The following is a 20,848-nucleotide window of genomic DNA, read 5'->3' as shown; positions in this document are numbered from 1 at the left end:
GAGATGGAGGGGAGCAGGCCCTACTATCGGGAGATGGAGGGGAGCAGGCCCTACTATCGGGAGATGGAGGGGCAACGGGCGGAAACCATACAAAAAAATGACATGCCCTCCTAAAACTGGTTAACTCCAGTTATTTTTCTGATATTAATAGGGGTTAAGATTCTAACAACCACAGTGTGTTGTATAGACTTATTTAGGAAAAGTCTAACTGCGGGGACATGACTTTAAAAATGTAAATGTATTTTGTGTCATTATGTTGCGATCAGCCTTTCAAGCGCTAGAGACCTAGCCATAGTCATGGACTTGATTTGACATTCCACATGTAGTCGTAACACACTTATTCCCTCTCCTCCCTCCCTCCAGATGTGGACGAGTGTTTCCCCAACCCCTGTGGCCACGGAGGCACCTGCCAGGACCAGGTCAACGGCTTCAAGTGCACCTGTCCCTCCCAGTGGAGCGGCAAGACCTGCCTCATCGGTCAGTCAGTCCTCTATCCCATAACACCCCGCACCTCCTCTATCATACGGTCGTCACTATCTGGCCTAGTTGCGAAGTCTGACTTTGCAGCTTGGCCATCTAGTTGGAACCACTGATCTCTCATTCATCCTCTATCCTAAAAACTGTATACCTCCGATATCCCACAAACCCCATGCAACTCCTCTACTGTATCCCCTCTATCACAGAAACGACTGAGTACTCGTATATCCTACAAACCTCTACCGTCTATCTCACAACAACATCAACCTAGTCCTTCTCTATCCCACTACCAGCTATATATTCTATATCCTACTACCATAGAGAGAGTACTATATTGATCTCTATGCCCACTACGGAGTTGGTAGATTATATACTGTATTTGACCCATTGATACAGTGTCAAATATCTCTTCTTCTCTCTAATGGTTAAAGTTAGTTTCCTATATCTGTGGTTGAGGGCAACTTCTAACAACCTTGCTACAATTAGAGGATGTCCTTAGGGCACAGATCTAGGACCAGTTTACACTCTCCAAATCTGAACCTTAACCATTAGGGGGTGAAATCTCAAAACGAACCTTAAAAAAGCTTTTAAGTGCAAATTCATCTTCCTCTTCGTCATACCACCCTTGTCTTTTGGTGGCGCTCTAGTGTGAAGATTTAGAAACGGGCATGCCAGGATGGGGCAAAGTTCCTTCGGCATTCCATTCCATGGCTACTTTTGGGAATCCTCGGGGCAGGGATAAAGTGGGGTTTCCTAAGCCGGGGGATCATCCTTTGAGGAATGGCAGTGTGTTTAAAGGGCTTAGAATGAGGAGCGAGAGGATGGGTGCCACTAACTCTAATCACTCCTGCTTTAATCCACTAACAACTACCCCTCCCCCCACTCCTTCTTACTCCTCCTTCTCCTCTCTCACTTCCTCACCCCTTCTTAGTGTGAGGAGCGAGAGGATGGGTGCCACTAACTCTTCACTGCTGCCTTGATCCACCACTCCCCCCCCCCCCCCCCCCGGCACATTTGTGTTTGTTTGTCCCCAATTGCCTTTCGCCATGGGGACTGGCTCCGACGCAGTTTGAATGCAAACCACAGCAGACCACCAGAAAATACCATAGAAATTGAATTCTTAGAATAGGCATCCCCAAGTCAATGGGAGGGTGACTGGGGAAACCATTCTAAATTCTAATCCTATGGCTGCCGACACCTCACAGTCGCAGGCCAATGCCCTGTAAGAGGAATGAAGGAATTAAATGTTCCTTTTTCTCTATCTGTGTCTTTCTCACCTGTTTGATTTTATGGGTTTCAGACGCCAATGAGTGCGAAGGCGACCCCTGCCTGAATGCCAACTCCTGCCGCAACCTGATTGGAGGGTACTTCTGCGAGTGCCTCCCCGGTTGGATGGGCCAGAACTGTGACACCAGTGAGTGTTTTCAATGAAAAAGCCTGTTGCTTGTTTTAATGCAGGGGTGGGCAAGTCTGGTTCCAGGGAGCAGCGGGGGATGCAGGCTTTTGTTCCAGCCCAGCGCTAACATGGGTAATTCAGCTAATCAACTAATCATGGTTGGCAATTGAAAGCATGATTAGTTGAAGTGTGTTCGTGCCGGGGTAGAACAAAAGCCTGCTCACCCTGCCATTCAATCTCTAGAGTCCAAAGTTGCACACCCCTGTTCTACAATGAAGCAATGGCACTGTCAAGTGCCAGTAGCAACTTTAAACAACTGTTCTAGGGCCAGTTTTGGAAGTGAGTTCATGACAATGAAGGCTAGGACTGAGGCTGGCTCAGTGTTTTTTGGACCTGGACTACTAGTTCTGGAGTGGTCAGTCTGAAAATGGACGACATCAACAACAAAAAAATGATATATATATTTTATCTGGAGTTATTGTCTGCTTGCACAGCCGGGCAGACGATCACGTCCAGATAACGTGGGGGCTCGAACAATCGTGTGAAGCCCCAGCGCACCGAGGCACGACTGAATCGCACCTTTTTCCCCCCACCCATTCTCAAACAAGGCTTATCTTGAGGAAAGCTTGCAGGAAATTTTGACAAGAAAGTCTTATCAAGGCCTCGCCTCAGCGGAGCTCAAATTGTATACATAATTTATATATTTTTTATTTTCTTATTTTGTATTGTTACAAATTGTTTCCGCAGATATCAATGACTGCCAGGACCAGTGTCAAAATGGGGGAACCTGCAAGGTATGTTTATTGGATTCCTCCCAAATGGCATCCTATTCCCTATATATTGCACTACTTTTGACCAGAACCCTATCATGGGTGCCATTTGGGACACAGATGTTTTCTTATTTTACCGGAATGTACCGGTCCTGGGCAATTTACATATTTCGGACACTTCCTGGCATATTAGAGTTGTTTTTGGCTTCTTTCTCTCCCCCCTTCCCCTCTTTCTGCCCCTTTTTCCCTTTTATGGCAGTTTTTAAAATGGCAAACTGCTTTCAGAACACAGACATGACAGAGTTGCTCGGGCAATGCTAACAAAGAGGGGGGCAGAAAGACATGAATGCTTGTGGAGGACGGGAGAATGGGAGGGAGGGAGGGAGGGAGGGAATAGGCGGAAGGTCTTCATGACTACAATAGATCAGATTACCATAAACATTCTCGTCCCCTGCCAGGAAAAAGAAATCTGTCTTAATTCTTTTCCAACCCTTTCACAATGGCTTGTTTTCCTCACCGCCCTGTTCCGTACCTCCCACACTCACCCCCAACACCCTGTTCTCTCTTTTTCCTTTCTCTGTTTTCCTCCCCTCCCTAGGACATGGTGAACGGGTACCGCTGTGTGTGTCTGTCGGGTTTCGGGGGCGAGCACTGCGAGAAGGACATAGACGAGTGCGCCAGTGGCCCGTGCCTGAACGGTGGCCGTTGCAAGGATGAGGTCAACGGCTTCCAGTGCCTGTGTCTGCCCGGTTTCTCTGGCAACTTCTGTCAGGTGAGCAGAGATTGGCACCACACCCCCTCACTGTGCCCAGAGCCCACCCAGAGATGGTCCAAGTCACCTCAAACCACAACACTGATCCAGGAGCAGATATTGCTCCATCCTGGTAATGGTTTATGGTTAGGATTGGAGGTAGTATAATCTGATCCTAAATCTGTGGTTAGGGCCAATTTATCTTGAGTAAATCCAGAGTAAGTTGCAGTCACCTCAAACCACTGATCCACGGTCAGATACAGTATTTCCCCATACTTTTAATGGTTAAGGTTAGGATTGGAGATGGGGTAATCTGATCCTAGATCGGTGGTTAGGGCCAACTTTCCTTGACTGCGTGAATCTCCTCACCATGATCTGTTTTCATTGATATCCTCCTCTTCAATTGTTTCCCCCCTTTTTTCCCCCGTTCTGTTTGTTTTTTTGGTGCTACCTTTCGCCCCACTGTAATCGCACCTGCGTTTCGCTCTGCGATCGTTTCTCTTTGCAACTCTAAACCAGAGCTTTGTTGCGCTTGTTAACACTTGTGAACCTTCTGTCTGGGCTAAGTCTGTCTTCTCTTTTCCCGCCTCCCCCACCGCTAAGCGTTTGTTTATGGTTCTTTAGCAGGTTTCCGTGGTGAAGTCTACAATAGGTTATTATGGAAAAGGTAAAATAGCAGGTATTACTTTACATGGCTTATGTCTAAACCATTCTGTTTCTGTTCTCACCTTCTCAGCTGGATATCGACTACTGCATGCCGAGCCCGTGTCAAAGCGGGGCCCAGTGTTTCAACCTGGCTACCGATTACTTCTGCAAATGTCCCGAAGACTACGAGGGCAAGAACTGTTCCCATTTGAAGGACCACTGTCGTACCACACCCTGCCAAGGTTCATATTAGCTTTTTGCTTTAGCCTTGTGCAGTCTTTACAGTGCTGTAAAAGTCTGTTGGTTTTCAGTGTTAGCCTAGCCAGTTTCGGCTAGCTTGGCTAATGCTAATGAAAGGTAACACCAAATATTTGAGGTCACTCGTCTCACTTTGCTTTTTTTATAGCCAACTGTAAATCTGAGAGGGGGGCTTTTTAGCCGAGCAGAGCCTGTAATCTAATCCGCTAACTCAAGGCCATTATGCTGGGTGTGTGTGTCACACCATTGTGTGTGAAGACCTAGGGTTAGCAAGCCCGCGTGGCGCTAACCCGTTCTCCGCCGGTCCCCCAGGGCCTCGTTACCATGGGTTAAGATTTGGTTTCTTGTCTTCGAGCCGCTACTGCTGCCAGAATACTTTTTTGACAAGACACTCCCTTCAAGAACCCCCACCGCCCCCCTCCTCCTTCTGACAAATTGCCTCTGCTTCTTAAATTTTTCCTCCCTTCCCTACTGGACTTTGTTCGTCTCTCCAAAACGCCCCAGAATAATCTGACAAACTGTGAAGTGCTCTGTGTGTGTTCTTTACATTTTTACATTTTAGTCATTTAGCAGACTCTCTTATCCAGAGTGACTTATCCATGCTCTACGAACTGAGCTACATGGGGCTAAATACTCGATAGACCCCCTTCATTTTCTCACTGGCGTGTGTGCGTGCGCATTTTTGAGAGAGTAATTACGACACAGTGTGATAAGGGTTTTTACCCTTGTATTTAGTTAACTACTTGTATCTAAACACACACCAGACTGAATAAATTAGGAGGGCCTTGGCATGTGTTGTATCTGTTGAATATTTATTTTTTGGAAGGTGTAGCAGCCAAAGCACTTGTGAAGGTTTATATGATGTGTGGCAACGTCAGTTCTGTGCAATAGATATCAACATTTGTGATTGCCATATATGCACACTGTCCTAACCTCGCCCGGTCTCTCTCCCTCAGTGATTGACAGCTGCACGGTTGCCGTGGCATCCAACAGCACCCCTGGGGGCGTGCGTCTGATTTCGTCCAACGTGTGCGGGCCCCACGGGCGCTGCCGGAGCCAGGCTGGGGGCCAGTTCAGCTGCGAGTGCCAGGAGGGCTTCACCGGGACCTACTGCCATGAGAGTAAGTGACCCCTACACTCCACCAGTTCCACCAAGAGGTGAAGAACGGTGGATGAATGGCTGAATGGAGGATGGCTAGGGAGGTGGATGGATGGATGGAGCCTTGGATAGATGGTGGATGGTTCAAGTGTGAATTAAGGGGTCAATGTGGGGGTGTGATGGAGGCATGGATAGAGGAGAAAATGTGGCAGAATTGAGGTTGAAGTGGAGAGGGCAGAGAATGGAGGAAGAATGTTATTGCAGAGGTAGAGGACGGGCCTTTCTTGAGAAGTGGATCTTCTTTACAAACCCTCCTTCACTCCGACCACAAGTACACCACAAGAATATCCCTCCCCGTTATAGCAATCGTTCCTGGCGCTTGACAAGCGATCTCCCTCTGTCACGACACACGCATCCTTGGGTTCAAAGCGTGCTCTTGCTCCCTCCAAACTTGGAGACTTTGTTATCCCCAACACTTCTTTCAGGGGAGAGTGGTGACCCCCTTGATGATAATTATTAGCTCCCTGTTTAATGGATGGCCGTTTTAGCCGCCGGCTCCCTAGCCCAGAGAGGTCAGGCGGCCTAGCCCTGGCCCTGCCAGTCACTGGGTTATCAGCTCTAATGAAGGACTGGAGGCCCCAGGCGAGAGGCCTATGCTGTCTCTCAGACACAGGCCTTGATTAATGACCCTGCCCAGCCTTCGCTAGCCTGTCAGTGGGTGGGGAAGTTGTTAAATGAGGGGGGCTCCATGCCTCTCCACCCCTAACTCTCATTCTCTTTAGCCAGGAAGTCTGCCTGGCCTTGTCTCTCCCACGCACACACACCCAACACCAAGCTCTCTGTTGTGGTTTTGGGTGACAGAAGAGGGAGTTTTTGGAATGGCTATTGGTGGGAGGTTACTTGACCGGAGACGACAGCCAAAATAAATGGGGCACTAGAGAACCTGCAAGGCCTCCGTTGAATGTGTAATGTGGAAACAATGCGAGTTGTTCACTTGTTCTAAGAAACTCTAGAAAATTGGAAATGGTAAGTAAGTCCTTGAAGGGATTTCATGGTGCACGCCTTGATTGCATGGCTTGATATTGTGCATATTCTCAGACTTTTGCTTATTTTTCCTCTTTCTTTCACTCACTCTCTCAGATATAAATGACTGTGAGAGCGGCCCGTGTCAGAACGGGGGAACGTGTATTGACAAAGTCAGCCTGTACCAGTGCATCTGTGCCGAGGGCTGGGAGGGACCCAACTGCAAGAACAGTAAGTTAATTGTCCACTATCGGCATATCTATTTATTGTGGCCATCGAGATGTTAGCTATTAAAATCAGATCCAATAATAATATCAGAGGATTAGAAATACAGGGCTTAAAAACAAAGGTGTCATTGTACGCTGATGATTCATGTTTTCTTTTAAATCCACAACTAGAATCCCTCCACAGCCTCATAGAGGATTTAGATACATTTTCTAACCTCTCTGGATTACAACCAAATTATGACAAATGTACTATATTACGTATTGGATCACAAAAAAATAAAAATTTTACATTACCATGTAGTTTACCAATAAAATGGTCTGATGGTGATGTGGATATACTCGGAATACATATCCCAAAGGAAATAAATGATCTCACTTCAATACATTTTAATAGAAAGTTACCAAAAATAGATAAGATCTTACTACCATGGAAAGGAAAATACCTGTCAATTTGTGGAAAAATCACCCTGATTAACTCTTTAGTATTATCCCAGTTTACCTATTTGCTTATGGTCTTGCCTATGCCTAGCGAACAGTTTTTTAAATTATATGAGAAAAAAATATTCAATTTTATTTGGAACGGCAAGCCAGACAAAATTAAAAGGGCATATTTATATAATAAATATGAATTCGGAGGACAGAAATTGTTAAATATTAAAGCATTAGACCTATCACTAAAAGCTTCAGTCATACAAAAGTTATACTTAAATCCGAACTGGTTCTCAAGCAAATTAGTAAGATTGTCTCACCCAATGTTCAAGAAAGGCCTTTTTCCCTTTATTCAGATTACAACCTCTCACTTTCAGTTATTTGAAAAGGAAATAATCTCCCAAATATCACTATTTCTAAAACAAGCCATAGAAAGTTGGTTGCAATTTCAATGTAATCCTCCAGAAACGACAGAACAAATAATGCAACAAATATTGTGGTTAAATTCAAATATACTAATTGACAAAAAAACTTTATTTTTTGACAAAGTTTAAAAAAGGTATAATCTTCGTAAATGATATCATCGGTAGGACTGGTGGAGTTATGTCACACATGCAGCTAACAAAAACATATGGAAATGTCTGCTCTACCCAAAATTACAACCAAATAATTGCAGCCTTACCGCAAAAGTGGAAGAGGAAAGTGGAAGGGGGAGAAAGTAAGGAACTTGTCTGTCGGCCTTGCATTAAAGAACATAATTGGTTAAGGAAAACTCTGATAAATAAAAAAGTATATCAGTTTCACTTAAGGACCAAAGGATTGACAGCCGTCCCATATAGATTGCAAAATAGTTTGGAAGAGATCTTTGACATACCGATCCCATGGCATAGTGTTTATGAACTGACACGCAAAACGACACCGGATTCAAAAATTTGAATCTTTCAATTTAAATTATTATATAAAATTCTTGCTACCAATAGAATGTTATTTATATGGGGGATACAATCTTCCCAGCTCTGCAGATTTTTCTGTGAAGAGACAGAATCATTAGATCATTTGTTTTGGTTCTGTCCATTTGTAGCTTGTTTTTGGACACAGGTCCAGGAATGGCTAAAGGATTGCAATATTTACCTGGAGCTAACCTTGCAGATAGCATTACTGGGTGATCTGAAAAGTCATAGTCAATCAATCAATAATATAATACTTTTAGCAAAAATGTTTATTTTTAATTCACAATCTGTAGAAGCAATGAGAATAGAAAGGTTCAGAACTTTTGTAAAACATCACAGTACGGTTGAAATATATATGGCAAATAGAAATCCTATATGGATGGTGTTAAGAGATAGATGGGAGGTATTGAATAGAGTTGAAGGATGGGACTAATAACAAATAACAACAAATAATAACAAAGATGGCTAATAATGTAAGCATACTGTGTCCATAATAAGTATATAGGTTGTATGTTGGGAGCTTTTGGGAAAGAGCACAGTTAGAAAGATATGGCATATAGAAGCAAACCGGATGGACATCATGAAAATGATCGGAGAGGTTGAGAGTAGAAGAAGATCAGGAGCAAAAAAACAAACAATTATATATATATATATATATATATATATATAGATATATATAATAGAATTATTGTAAAATTAACTCTGTCCATAAGGTGTAGATAGTAAGTATAGACCGGAAGTAGAGGCATGGGCATTGTTGTTCACTAATTTACTCCAAGTAGGGAAAGGATGGTGGGGTTGAAAAGTAATAAAGGTGAGTGTGTATATATATATATTGATGCAGACAATTACATTGATAGTAGATACAATCTATCTGCAATATTAAGCTGATCCATTCCCCCCCCCCCCAAAAAAAAAGGGAAAAAAAAGAAGAAAAGTTGTCTTCTCACCACACACTACTGTTATTTAGTCATATTTGTTTATATGAATAATGGCTTTCACTTTCTTTGAACCACCGGTGGATAATACATTATGTTATTGAAGTTATATACAAGTTATTTAGTTGCCGGCTACATTTTAGAGAAAATTGTGGAGGAATTTTTAAGCCAATTTCCTGCAATTCTACAAATTTCTCAGTGCAATTCTATGCATTTTGCCATGGATAATGCTGTGTTCTTTTGCTCAAACATAAAATGAATACTGCTAAATTCATTATTTTGGGAATTTTCTATTCTCGCTGACTGTCTAGCTTTTATTTAGGGGATTTGAGAACGAACAAAGATCATATTATAAAAAAATAGATCCATTATCTTTTCTACATACTTTATATCTGGTTTCAGTCATTGAATTTGACACTTAAAGCGTTTTTCCATCCTGAAAATTTGACTTATGCGACCCGGGAAAAAACTTTTAGGCAGCCCGCCCAAGTATTATAATGGCAGAAAAACCCCTGCTTGTTTTTCTTTCTCCTTGAAGATGCTGAACAGTCAGTTTTTTTGTTTTGTAAATTTCATGTTTGTCTCCGTCTTGTCTCCTCAGACATTGACGACTGCAACATCAACCCCTGTCGCAACCGCGGCACGTGCCGGGACCTGGTAAACGACTTCTACTGTGAGTGTAAGAACGGATGGAAGGGCAAGACATGTCACTCAAGTAAGACCCCCTTACCCCTTACTACAGTAGCGCACGCTTTTTGTTTTCTCCCTGGGGCGGCCATGTGTGTTGTGAAGTGTGGGTGGGATGTAAGCATGTGTGCATGCTTGTACGTGTTCGAAAGGGTGTGTTTATGTACATAAATGAAACCTATATATGCAGGTATGTGTGTTAGGGACTAATGGTTTCCTGACATTGACTATGAACAGTTGCTAACGTAGTCTTTTTCACTTCCAGGGGAGAGCCAGTGTGACGAGGCTACGTGCAACAATGGCGGAACGTGCTACGATGAAGGGGACACCTTCAAATGCATGTGTGCCGCCGGATGGGAGGGTGCCACCTGTAATATAGGTAGCGTAGCCGGCAGTGCTATATTATTGCAGCTAATGCTATTCCACTTGAGCATTCACCACAACCACTATATGATTTTGTTTTCCCTCAACATTTGACAGTAATGCAATGTCCTGCACATTTTAAATTCCTAAAAATAGACATTTTGAGTCTGACAAAACACTTAGTTTAGATATTGAATTGCTAAACTGTGGTGGCTGAGGTAGCTGCCTCTGTTAACTAGTGGTATAGCAAAAGGCTAGATCCAAAACTAGGCTAAAGGTTGCATTTGCCCATTCAGCATTTTCTAGTTAGCAGGTAGGCTAAAGGTTGTGTTTGCCTATGTAGCATTGGGTGGCTAACAGGATGGCTAAAGGTAATGTTTGAATGTGTAGCATTTTCCAGCTAGCTAGCATGTTGGCTAAAGGTTGTGTTTGCTTCTCTAGCTAAGAACAGCAGCTGTCTGCCTAGCCCTTGTGAGAACGGAGGCACCTGTGTGGGCAGTGGAGACTCTTTCACCTGCGTCTGCAAAGAGGGCTGGGAGGGCCTGACCTGCAACCAAAGTGAGTGACCCCAGAGTGTGTATGTGTGTCCTCACTTGTCCCAGTAACTGGGGTAGGTAATACATATTTGGTAGAGAATTGTAGTCTTGTGCACTATTAGCTGTTCATAACAACTTGATAACCGTGTAATATTCAGTAGCACTACATTTTAACTTGCCGTAGTAGATTTGCACAGTTTGGCCTTCGTCCTTTATGTAAAGAATTAATCTAGCTAAATGTTAACGATAGGAAAAACTTTTTTTTGTTTAATTTTTTTGATTAATGGCACGTGGCCTCTCAGCTAGCCACAAATTCATCTTGAGTTAGTATTCTGACGTGCACTCTGTCTAACTGAACTTTCTTTTATTTCTCATTTTACAGATTCCAACGACTGCAATCCCCACCCTTGGTAAGTCAATCCCAAGCCAAATTAGGCCCAGTAAACATATCTTCCCTCAGGAATGTCCTGCTGCTGATAACACACACACACACAGACTTGCGTATATACTCAGCGTCAACAAAGAGCCACAAACAACTCACATAACCCTGTTTGCTCAAGACTTCACAATCAGACATTGTACCTTGTTCCACTTCCTCCTCTTCCAACACCATTTTAAGAATACTATAAATGTATCTTTTGAAGAAACAATATTTTTGTGGTGAAATCATTTAATACAGAGGGAATTCTGACTGATGCTTATTTAGATCCTTTCTAAGACATTTCCCACCCATTTAGTTAATTATTATTGGTTAAGAGCTGTGACCCCTGACCTCTGTCTCTCTCTATCATTTTCTCTGCAGCTATAACAGTGGAACCTGTGTGGACGGAGATAACTGGTACCGGTGTGAGTGTGCCGCGGGATTCGCCGGACCAGACTGCAGGATTAGTGAGTATTAACCCTTTGCGTTCCTCTCCCCCCCACCCCCCTCACTATTCTTAAGCTGTGACAAAAGTCAGATAAGTCGGGGCTAAATCGGGTTTAAGTCTCTTGGATTTGGTGGTGGTTGTAGGACAACACAATGGAGGATGAGGCTTATAAGTTGGCTAGATAAGTTCACGCTGCTGTTAGCCCTTTGATCCAGTTAAAGAGAGCTCAGATGGAGAGGTTGATCACCTGCACTCATTCCCAATGATAACTTGACCACCCAGAGTTAGTCCAACTATTAACTAGCACCAAGGACTAGGAATGAAACTAGGGTAGAGTTTTGAAAGAATTTGTTGATCTTCAAATGTTTTTTCGGGGGGGGGGGGGTTAAGTTATACTGCTATGTAATTAGCATAGTTTGATATGTTTGTAATTAGCAAAGTTTGGTCTGTGGCTCTGTGAAATATCAGTCTCAGCAAAATGGTTCCAAGACGTGTCATTTGGAAGTCTGACTTGTAGTCACTCAGTCTGTTAGTCGGTAGGATAGATGGACCGATGCATATAGATTGATGAACAGATGAAGTGACAGAAATAGAGTAGTACCCTAACAGTTGCCAATCTTGTTCCCTCAGACATCAACGAGTGCCAGTCGTCGCCCTGCGCATTCGGCTCCACCTGCGTAGACGAGATCAACGGCTACCGCTGCCTGTGTCCACCAGGGAGGGCCGGCCCCAGATGCCAAGAAGGTAAGACCTCCATGTGTTCCTTTGGAGCCTAGGCTCATACTGGCTTCAATAAATACATTTCCCATCATGATCAGCAGTGTAATCATCCCTGTTGGATTCTGGCATGACAATGGACTGTATTTTAGTCAGAAACTTGGTCTGAATTTTTGTTCCTTGTGCTATAGCTCTTTAGGTGGTGTTTACCTAACTATAAACAGGACATCAGATAAACAAAGTATAAGTGCACGGTACAATAGCTTTATTACCATAACATCACAAGAACCTAAGTCTTAACAAGAGTCGATGTAGGTGTAAACAGTCAACCTGAATAAAACGCACTACATCTACGATTTTGGGCATCTATAGCAAATGTTTCAGGTTCAATCTTGATGAGAGACTAAAATGGCCGCCTCTTGCTTTGCAGTTACTGGGAGACCCTGTGTTGTCAACGGTCTGGTGGCCGTGGATGGGACCAAATGGGAAGACGATTGCAACACCTGCCAGTGCCACAATGGGAAGGTCACCTGTACAAAGGTACGAAACCACAGGTTCTACGACAAGCTGGCTTTTTTTGTTTTGTTTGTACCATATTTCATCCCCATAGTGATGTGAGCTAGCTATGCAATGAATGACCTCATCATTCTCACCACCTCTGACCACAGTTGACCACATTCCTGTCCCCCTCCAGATCTGGTGCGGTCCCAAATCCTGCCGGGTCCACAGTAAAAGCCACAGCGGTGGCGAGTGCCCGGTCGGTCAGACGTGTGTGCCCGTCCGGGATGAGCGCTGTTTCGTCAAGCCATGCCCCAGCCAGGGCGAGTGCTGGTCGGCTTCCCACAGTCCCCCGACCCACGCCAAGTGCCACCCCGAGAGCAACTGTGCCAACGTCACCTTCACCTTCAACAAGGACACCATGCCACAGGTGAGTTGGCGCAAGCCACATCATCATAGAAATGTATTCTAACTTAAACTGGGAAGTCAATTTAACCAATGGCAAAATATTGTCACATCCAGTTTGGCAGCATTTCATATACCTTGGTAAGACTAGGAGCAGTATGCAGTTTTGGATGAACTGTGATGCCAATACTTTGAACTTATATGTTGAACCTTTTGACCTCTCTGTGTGTGTGTGGCAGGGCTTGACTGTTGAGCACATCTGTAGCGAGCTTAGGAGTCTGTATGTGGTGAGGAACCTCTCATCGGAGTACTCCGTGTCCATGACCTGCGAGCCATCGGCAACTGCCAGCGAGATCCATGTAGCCATCGTGAGTACCGCTTGGCTCAAATTTTGCCCTCAATTCCATGATTATCAAGAACAAGCAAATGGCCATTTTGAAACATACATTAGTCATTTAGCAGACACTCTTATCCTAAGAATAACTACATTCACTAAAGAATTTGTCCTGTTTCTCACAGTATACTCAATATTCTTTCAAATGTGATATATGGAAGTTAGTCTACATAGTAGTTACTTTGCTTGTACGAAGACTTAGAACTCAATTACTTTTTTATTTTTTAGTCGACGGAGGACCCCAGAAGAGGCAAGGCTCCCATCAAGGAGATCACGGACAATTTCATAGACCTGGTTAGCAAGCGAAACGGCAACAGCACTATCATCACAGCCATCGTCGAGGTCCGTGTCCAGAGGAGGCAGAGCCACAACCCCAATGGTGAGAGCACAGAGCACAGGCAGCCAGTTTTTATTTCTGCAAGGACATTGACCTTCACTAGTGTTGGGATGGTTTTATGTACCTAGTTTTTAAATATTCCTGAGCATTTCCCAGGTTTTCCAGAAATCCTGGTTGAAGTATTTGGGGAATTTTGCAATTCAAAATTGTTAATGGGAAGAGGGAGAAGATGACATTGCTGCTGCTGTCAACTTCTGCTTCGACTATAGTTTTTGATATCTGAGTCTCCCTCATTCGTTCTAGTCTTTGATAACTGACGCCTTCCCTCCGTCCCTTTCTCCTTCCAGCAGACTACCTGGTTCCCCTGCTGGTGTCTGTAGTCATCGTCATCTGGCTCCTGGCTGTGGCCTCTGCGTTTATCTGGTGCCTCAAGCGGCGCCGGAAGCCCAGCACCCACACGGGTGTCAACACCCAGTTGTCATCCCCAGCGACGACAGCCGAAGACACCAACAACGCGGTCAACAACGTGCGCGAGCAGCTCAACCAGATCAAGAACCCCATCGATAAACACGGTCTGACCAACGGCCTACCCCCAGTTAAAGAACACCCCAACCACCACCACTATCACTACGAGGACAAGAACTCTCTTATCAACGCCAAAATTAGAACAAACAACTCCGACGTGGGTAGCCACCATTCGGATGACGAGGAGTCTGAGAAGAGGCTTCAGAAGGCTAGGTTCCCCAGGCAGATGCCGTATACGCTAGTGGACCGGGAGGAGCGGAGCCCACAGCCCCTCAGCACGGCCGGCAAACACCCCAACTGGACTAACAAACAGGACAACAGAGACTTGGAGTCGGCGCAGAGCTTAAACCGAATGGAATTCATTGTATAGCGCACAGCTTGGCGACCTTGGCCCGGCCACTTCAACCGGTTTATCATCGTTGGAAGGTCAACTGAGGGGCGCTCCAAAGTTGTTGATACCGTTTTTGAATCAAAAGTTGTGATTTACCCTTCACAAAGAAGACAAATTTCCCTGTGTTTAATTTATGTTTCGACAAGCTGGCTCACACTGGCAATAACGGTTGGCTGTGGTTTGGCTGGATTTCCGGGTGCTGCGTTTGTTTGCGGTCTTTTGCAAAACTAGCTAGCTTCGAGGCGCCACTTCTTTAAATGGAGATATCGATGTACGTGTAAGAACATCTCTATGTTGTTTGGTAAGCTGCTGTCGAAGGCTTTTTACAGGCTTTTTCCCAGTAGTCTTACGAAGTGTACGATGAATATTTATGTGGGTTTAGCCTCTAACTGGTTTTGTATTTGTACGCGCTTCTGCATCACCATACCACAGCAACTATCAAAAAATATTATTTATTTTTGTTTGGGGGCAGGTTGAGTCTGTCAGCAGTTGCTGCCGATATGAAGAATTTGTGTCAATGTAGAATGTTGTATAGATCTGTAAATATTTTTTTATTAATCATTGTGTATATTTGATTTATTAACTTAATAATCAAGAGCCTTAAAATATCATTCCTTTTATTTATATGCATTGTTTAGATTTGAAGGTTTGACAGCTTTGTAAGCTTACAACTTCCTTATTTTTGATGAAAATATTGTTTCAATATATAAAGTGAGGTCAAAGTATTTGGACATTGACATTTTTTTGTTTGTTGCTCTGTACTACAGTACTTTGGGTTTTGAAATTATACAATGACTGAGGTTAAAGTACAGACGGTCAGCTTTAATTTTAGGGTATTTTCATCCATATTGGGTGAACCTTTTTTTAAATTACCACACTTTTTGTACATGGTCCACGCATTTCAAGGAACCAAAATTTGGACAAATTCACTTGTGTATTAAAGTAGTTAAAAGTTTAGGATTTCGTCCCATATTCCTAGCACGCAATGACTACATCAAGCTTGTGACTACAAACTTGTTGGATGCAGTTGCAGTTTCAGATTATTTTGTGCCCAATAGAATTGAATGGTAAATAATGTCCCATGTGGCTCAGTTGGTAGAGTATTGCGCTTGCAACGCCAGGGTTGTGGTTTGATTCCCACGGGGGGAACAGTACAAAATAGTACGAAAATGTATGCACTCACTACTGTAAGTCGCTCTGGTTAAGAGCGTCTGCTAAATGAATTAAATGTTAATGTAATGTCATTTTGGAGTCACTTTTATGGTAAATAAGAATGTTTCTGAACACTTCTACATTAATGTGGATGCTACCATGATTACAGATAATCCTGAATGAATTGTGAATAATAATGAGTGAGAAAGTTGGAGGCACAAAGATCAGACCCTAAGACATGCTAACCTCTCACCATTACAATAACGGGAGAATAACAATTTTCGGGAGGGTATGATATTTATTCCTCAAACTTTCTCACTCATCATTATTCATGATTCATTCAGGATTTTCCGTAATCATGGTAGCATCCACATTAATGGATGAAAATACCCTCAAATTACAGCTGACAGTCTGCACTTTAACACTGTCATTGTATCATTAAAGTGCTGGAGTACAGAGCCAATACTTTTGGACCTCACTTTGTTTCATAAATGCCAAAAGTGTTCTTGAAAGAATAGTTTATTTTTTAACAATTGGATGGGCATTTTTGGCCCCCCAAAAAACATGTTTTTGAACGACGTCTGTTTGAAACCATTTCTATGGTATATTTGCCAGGACTCTTTTGTAAGTACTTAAATGTAAATGGGATGGGAGGGTAAAGGACAAAATAACATGGAGGATGATATTGCTGCTGCAGGGTCATTTAAAACAACTAAATGTGGCAGACACATTGCTTGCCAATTAAATACTTAAGGGAACGAAACTTTTTTTTTTTTTGGTAGCTTGATGTTTGCATGTACAGCATAACAAAAGAAAGTTTCAAGAACAGGGCCAGAAAAAAATGTCCTTACTTTGCATCATTTTTTTGCATATATGGTAATGAACTCTAATAAATGGTGGAATTCGTTTTGCATGGCCCGGTGCCCTGGGTGGGTGGAGATTTCACTTAAGGACCAATGGAATGGTCTACAATGAGCAAACTCTGTTCACCGGGCCATGCAAAACAAACTCGACCAATGAGATACTTGAAGAGAGGAGGTCCAATAAGAACACTGTAGAACTGTCATGTGACACACAGCCTTTTTAGATCGGAGACCACAAGGCTGTAAACGTTTTAATTTTTTATTTCAATCGTTTGCCCTTAAGATCATGATAGAAGAGAAAGTGTTTGTACATTTCACTTTAGTGTGTTAAGAACTTGAGAATTAAAGTATTTTTTGGGGGGGAGGTTGTTCCTGGCAATAAGTATTTTGTTTTGTTTTGGAAAGTAATATTTATTAAAATATTTTGTACAAAAAGAGAACTTCGTCTTTGGTGTGTTTTCCATTGCTTTCTGGGGCAAAGGTTCTGTCTGGTGGCGTAAGTCGGCGGGTGTAGACTAGACGATATGGCGGATGAGCCGCATTTGCTGTTGAGTATTGAACAATGACGACTTTGTCTGAGCCTCGACCATCCCTGTCCTCTCACACACACATGCACGCACAGTCTCAGCAGACATGTCAGAGAGTTTAAAAGGCCTGTACACAGCCCTAACCTGCGTGGGAACAAGCCTGTCTTTCACCTAAATAAACAGAATGAGGCACTTGCAAATGCATTTATAGAGGAATCACTCCAAATGGAAAAAAACAAGCAAGCTTTTTCCTCCCACTTGACTTTGAGATTTGTCCCTACCTATTACGCTGCGGTTGAAAAATGGGAAAGTAGCATTTTATGTGCGTTTTATTTGCAGTTATACAAATTACACAAACTTTGTCATTGGGGGGAGAGGGATGGCCTACTTCTCATACAAGATGGAGTCTGATAAGTAGTGAAAGTCTTCTTCGGATCTGGAGATTATTTGGGGTAGAAGCAGAGGACGTTGGCGTTTAGTCGTCTTTTCGTGATTGCGGCCTCCCCCTTTTATTCTTTTGGGATGCAAAAATTCAGAGTTCGTCGTTCCCAACTCTCAAGCTGTGTCCCAAATTGCACCCTATTCCTTATATAGTGCTCTACATTTTTTATTGCCTCTGTCTGCACTTTATAGGGAACAGGGTGCCGTTTGGGACGCAGCCTCTCAGCTGACTCCCAGCCAACGAATGCCAATTTCTCTCTTCCTGGTTTCTCAGCCAGTGGGAGACTCAGCAAAATGTGTTTTTATTGCACTTTAAGGGGGGTAAGGTTAGTGGGTGGTTGGGTGTGTCTTTGTTTATGCAAAGGGTGTGTCTATTTATGCCACTGGTGTATGAATAATGACACCCTACCCTGTCTTGTCCTCTGTCTCTATAATCCTGTATAAAAACCGAGACACCCCAATTGATCAGATGTCTGATAGTGACATTGGGAAACCGTTTCATGGCTACTAGGTCATGAAATCAAAGCCACTCGGCTATAACCATTTCAAAGCTCTTTCAGACCTGTAACATAGCACTTTGTGCGCTTTCCGCAAGGTTGGTAGAAAGCGGATGTTTCCGGTTTTGAAAGATACAGTATTTTCAACCTATGTGGGGACTCCGCTCAGGTGTCTTTTTATGCTTGCTACATTAGGTTACACCTTGTTTTGTTTTTTTCGGGGGGGGGGGGGGGACTTACTCAATATACTTTCAAATGAAATAAAATCGAAACTGTAGAATTATAATGGACCTACATTCATACAGTTTATTGACTATGTCCAGCTCGCTAATAATCACCGAAAGGAAAGCTAGACGATCAGGTAGCATCAAAAAAATAAATAAATGTGGATAGATTTTGACAAGGAAATATAACACATTTTCTATGCGGCCCCCGGGGAAAAATGAGACACCCCTGCATTTACTGAGGTAAAGTAGGTTTTATATCAGACATTCGCAGTTAGCCTATTTAAATGTTGACAACTATTTCCATTCCTCTCTGATTACTATGAAGGATCTTTTACGGGCGAATGTTTTATTTTTATTTATTTATTTGTATTTTTTTTTTTGACTGGGGTGAAAGTGCAATTACTATAAGGGCCCTTGAATCAAATAAAATAAAATTGTATTTGTCACATGCGCCGAATACAACAGGTGTAGACCTTACCGTGAAATGCTTACTTACAAGCCCTTAAACAACAATGCAGTTTTTAGAAAAATAAGAGTTAAGAAAAAATATTTACTAAATAAACTAAAGCAAAAAATAAAAGAGCAACAATAAAATAATAACGACGCTATATACAGGGGGTACCAGTACCGAGTCAATGTGCGGGGGTACAAGTTAGTCGAGGTAATTGAGGTAATATGTACATGTAGGTAGGGGTAAAGTGACTATGCATAGATAATAGATAATAAACAGCGAGTAGCAGCAGTGTAAAAAAAAAAAGGGGAGGGGGGGGGGTCAATGCAAATAGTCCTGGAAGCCATTTGATGAGCTGCTTATGGCTTGGGGGTAGAAGCTGTTCAGAAGCCTTTTGGACCTAGACTTGGTGCTCCGGTAACGCTTGCCGTACGGTAGCAGAGAGAACAGTCTATGACTAGGGTGGCTGGAGTCTTTGGCAATTTGTAGGGCCTTCCTCTGACACCGCCTGGTATAGAAGTCCTGGATGGCAGGAAGCTTGGCCCCAGTGATGTACTGGGCCGTACGCACTACCCTAGGGTTTCTGGGATGATGGTGTTGATGTGAGCCATGACCAGCCTTTCAAAGCACTTCATGGCTACAGACGTGAGTGCTACGGGTCGGTGGTCATTTAGGCAGGTTACCTTGATGTTCTTGGGCACAGGGACTATGGTGGTCTGCTTGAAACATGTAGGTATTACAGACTCAGCCAGGGACAGATTGAAAATGTCAGTGGAGACACTTGCCAGTTGGTCAGTGCATGCTCGGAGTACATGTCCTGGTAATCCGTCTGGCCTTGTGAATGTTGACCTGTTTAAAGGTCTTACTCACATCGGCTACGGCGAGCGTGATCACACAGTCGTCCGGAGCAGCTGGTGCTCTCATGCATGCTTCAGTGTTGCTTGCCTCGAAGCGCGCATAGAAGTCATTTAGCTCGTCTGGTAGGCTTGTGTCACTGGGCAGCTTGCAGCTGGGCTTCCCTTTGTAGTCTGTAATGGTTTGCAAGCCCTGCCACATCCGACGTGTGTCGGAGCCGTGTAGTAGGATTCAATCTTAGTCCTGTATTTACGCTTTGCCTGTTTGATGGTTCATCTGAGGGCATAGCGGGATTTCTTATAAGTGTCTGGGTTAGAGTCCCACTCCTTGAAAGTGGCAGCGCTACCCTTTAGCTCAGTGCGGATGTTACCTGTAATCCATGGCTTCTGGTTGGGGTATGTACGTACGGTGACTGTGGGGACAACGTCATCAATGCAGTTATTGATGAAGCCGGTGACTGATGTGGTATACTACTCAATGCCATCGGATGAGTCCCGGAACATATTCCTGTCTGTGCTAGCAAAAAAGTCCTGTAGCTTAGCATCTGCGTCATCTGACCACTTCCGTATTGAGCGAGTCACTGGTAATTCCTGTTTTAGTTTTAGCTTGTAAAAAGGAATCCGGAGGATAGAATTATGGTCAGATTTGCCAAATGGAGGGCGAGGGAGAGCTTTGTACATGTCTCTGTGTGTGGAGTAAAGGTGGTCTAGAGTTTTTTTTCCTCTGGTTGCACATTTAACATGCTGGTAGAAATGAGGTAAAACGGATGTAAGTTTCCCTGCATTAAAGTCCCCGGCCACTAGGACCGCCGCTTCTGGATGAGCATTTTCTGGTTTGTTTATGGCTTTATACAGCTTGTTGAGTGTGGTCTTAGTGCAAGCATCGGTTTGTGGTGGTAAATAGACAGCTATGAAAAATATAGATGAAAACTCTTGATAAATAGTGTGGTCTACAGTTTATCATGAGATGAACATCTCAGTAGCTAGGTTTCCATCCAATTAGCAACAGATTTTCATGCAAATATTCTAAAATCTGCATTAAGAAAATATGCGAATTTTCCCACCAGTTGTGTGTTTCCACCAAACTGACTTGTTGCAGATCAAAATCAGTGCGTGATCATATAGTGCACACAAAATTAACTTTTTCGCTT

General features: G+C 43.3%; 1 protein-coding gene across 2 annotated transcripts in view; it reads left to right on the top strand.

Moving 5' to 3' along the window:
* The window catches only part of LOC311113799 (protein jagged-1b-like), a 32,629-nt gene extending 16,337 nt beyond the window's left edge, over positions 1 to 16,292 (top strand). The window contains exons 9-26 of one of the 2 annotated variants that reach the window (XM_084157113.1): positions 364 to 477; positions 1,778 to 1,891; positions 2,621 to 2,667; positions 3,242 to 3,415; positions 4,131 to 4,281; positions 5,254 to 5,418; positions 6,537 to 6,650; positions 9,565 to 9,678; positions 9,916 to 10,029; positions 10,455 to 10,571; positions 10,932 to 10,959; positions 11,352 to 11,437; positions 12,049 to 12,162; positions 12,566 to 12,675; positions 12,830 to 13,063; positions 13,278 to 13,406; positions 13,661 to 13,811; positions 14,117 to 16,292. In XM_084157113.1, coding sequence (XP_084013239.1) covers positions 364 to 477; positions 1,778 to 1,891; positions 2,621 to 2,667; positions 3,242 to 3,415; positions 4,131 to 4,281; positions 5,254 to 5,418; positions 6,537 to 6,650; positions 9,565 to 9,678; positions 9,916 to 10,029; positions 10,455 to 10,571; positions 10,932 to 10,959; positions 11,352 to 11,437; positions 12,049 to 12,162; positions 12,566 to 12,675; positions 12,830 to 13,063; positions 13,278 to 13,406; positions 13,661 to 13,811; positions 14,117 to 14,664 — 2,624 coding nt within the window. In that variant the 3' untranslated portion in view covers positions 14,665 to 16,292. The remainder of the gene's footprint in view (positions 1 to 363; positions 478 to 1,777; positions 1,892 to 2,620; positions 2,668 to 3,241; positions 3,416 to 4,130; positions 4,282 to 5,253; positions 5,419 to 6,536; positions 6,651 to 9,564; positions 9,679 to 9,915; positions 10,030 to 10,454; positions 10,572 to 10,931; positions 10,960 to 11,351; positions 11,438 to 12,048; positions 12,163 to 12,565; positions 12,676 to 12,829; positions 13,064 to 13,277; positions 13,407 to 13,660; positions 13,812 to 14,116) is intronic. The other variant, XM_084157112.1, reaches the window with a different exon arrangement.
* Positions 16,293 to 20,848: the final 4,556 nt, after the last annotated feature.

Source organism: Coregonus lavaretus (assembly GCF_964263955.1).
Source record: "Coregonus lavaretus genome assembly, chromosome: 40".
In the NCBI taxonomy this organism is placed as follows: Eukaryota; Metazoa; Chordata; class Actinopteri; order Salmoniformes; family Salmonidae; genus Coregonus; species Coregonus lavaretus.
The sequence above is the reverse complement of the archived record's forward strand: the minus strand, read 5'-3'. Positions and strand labels throughout refer to the sequence as shown.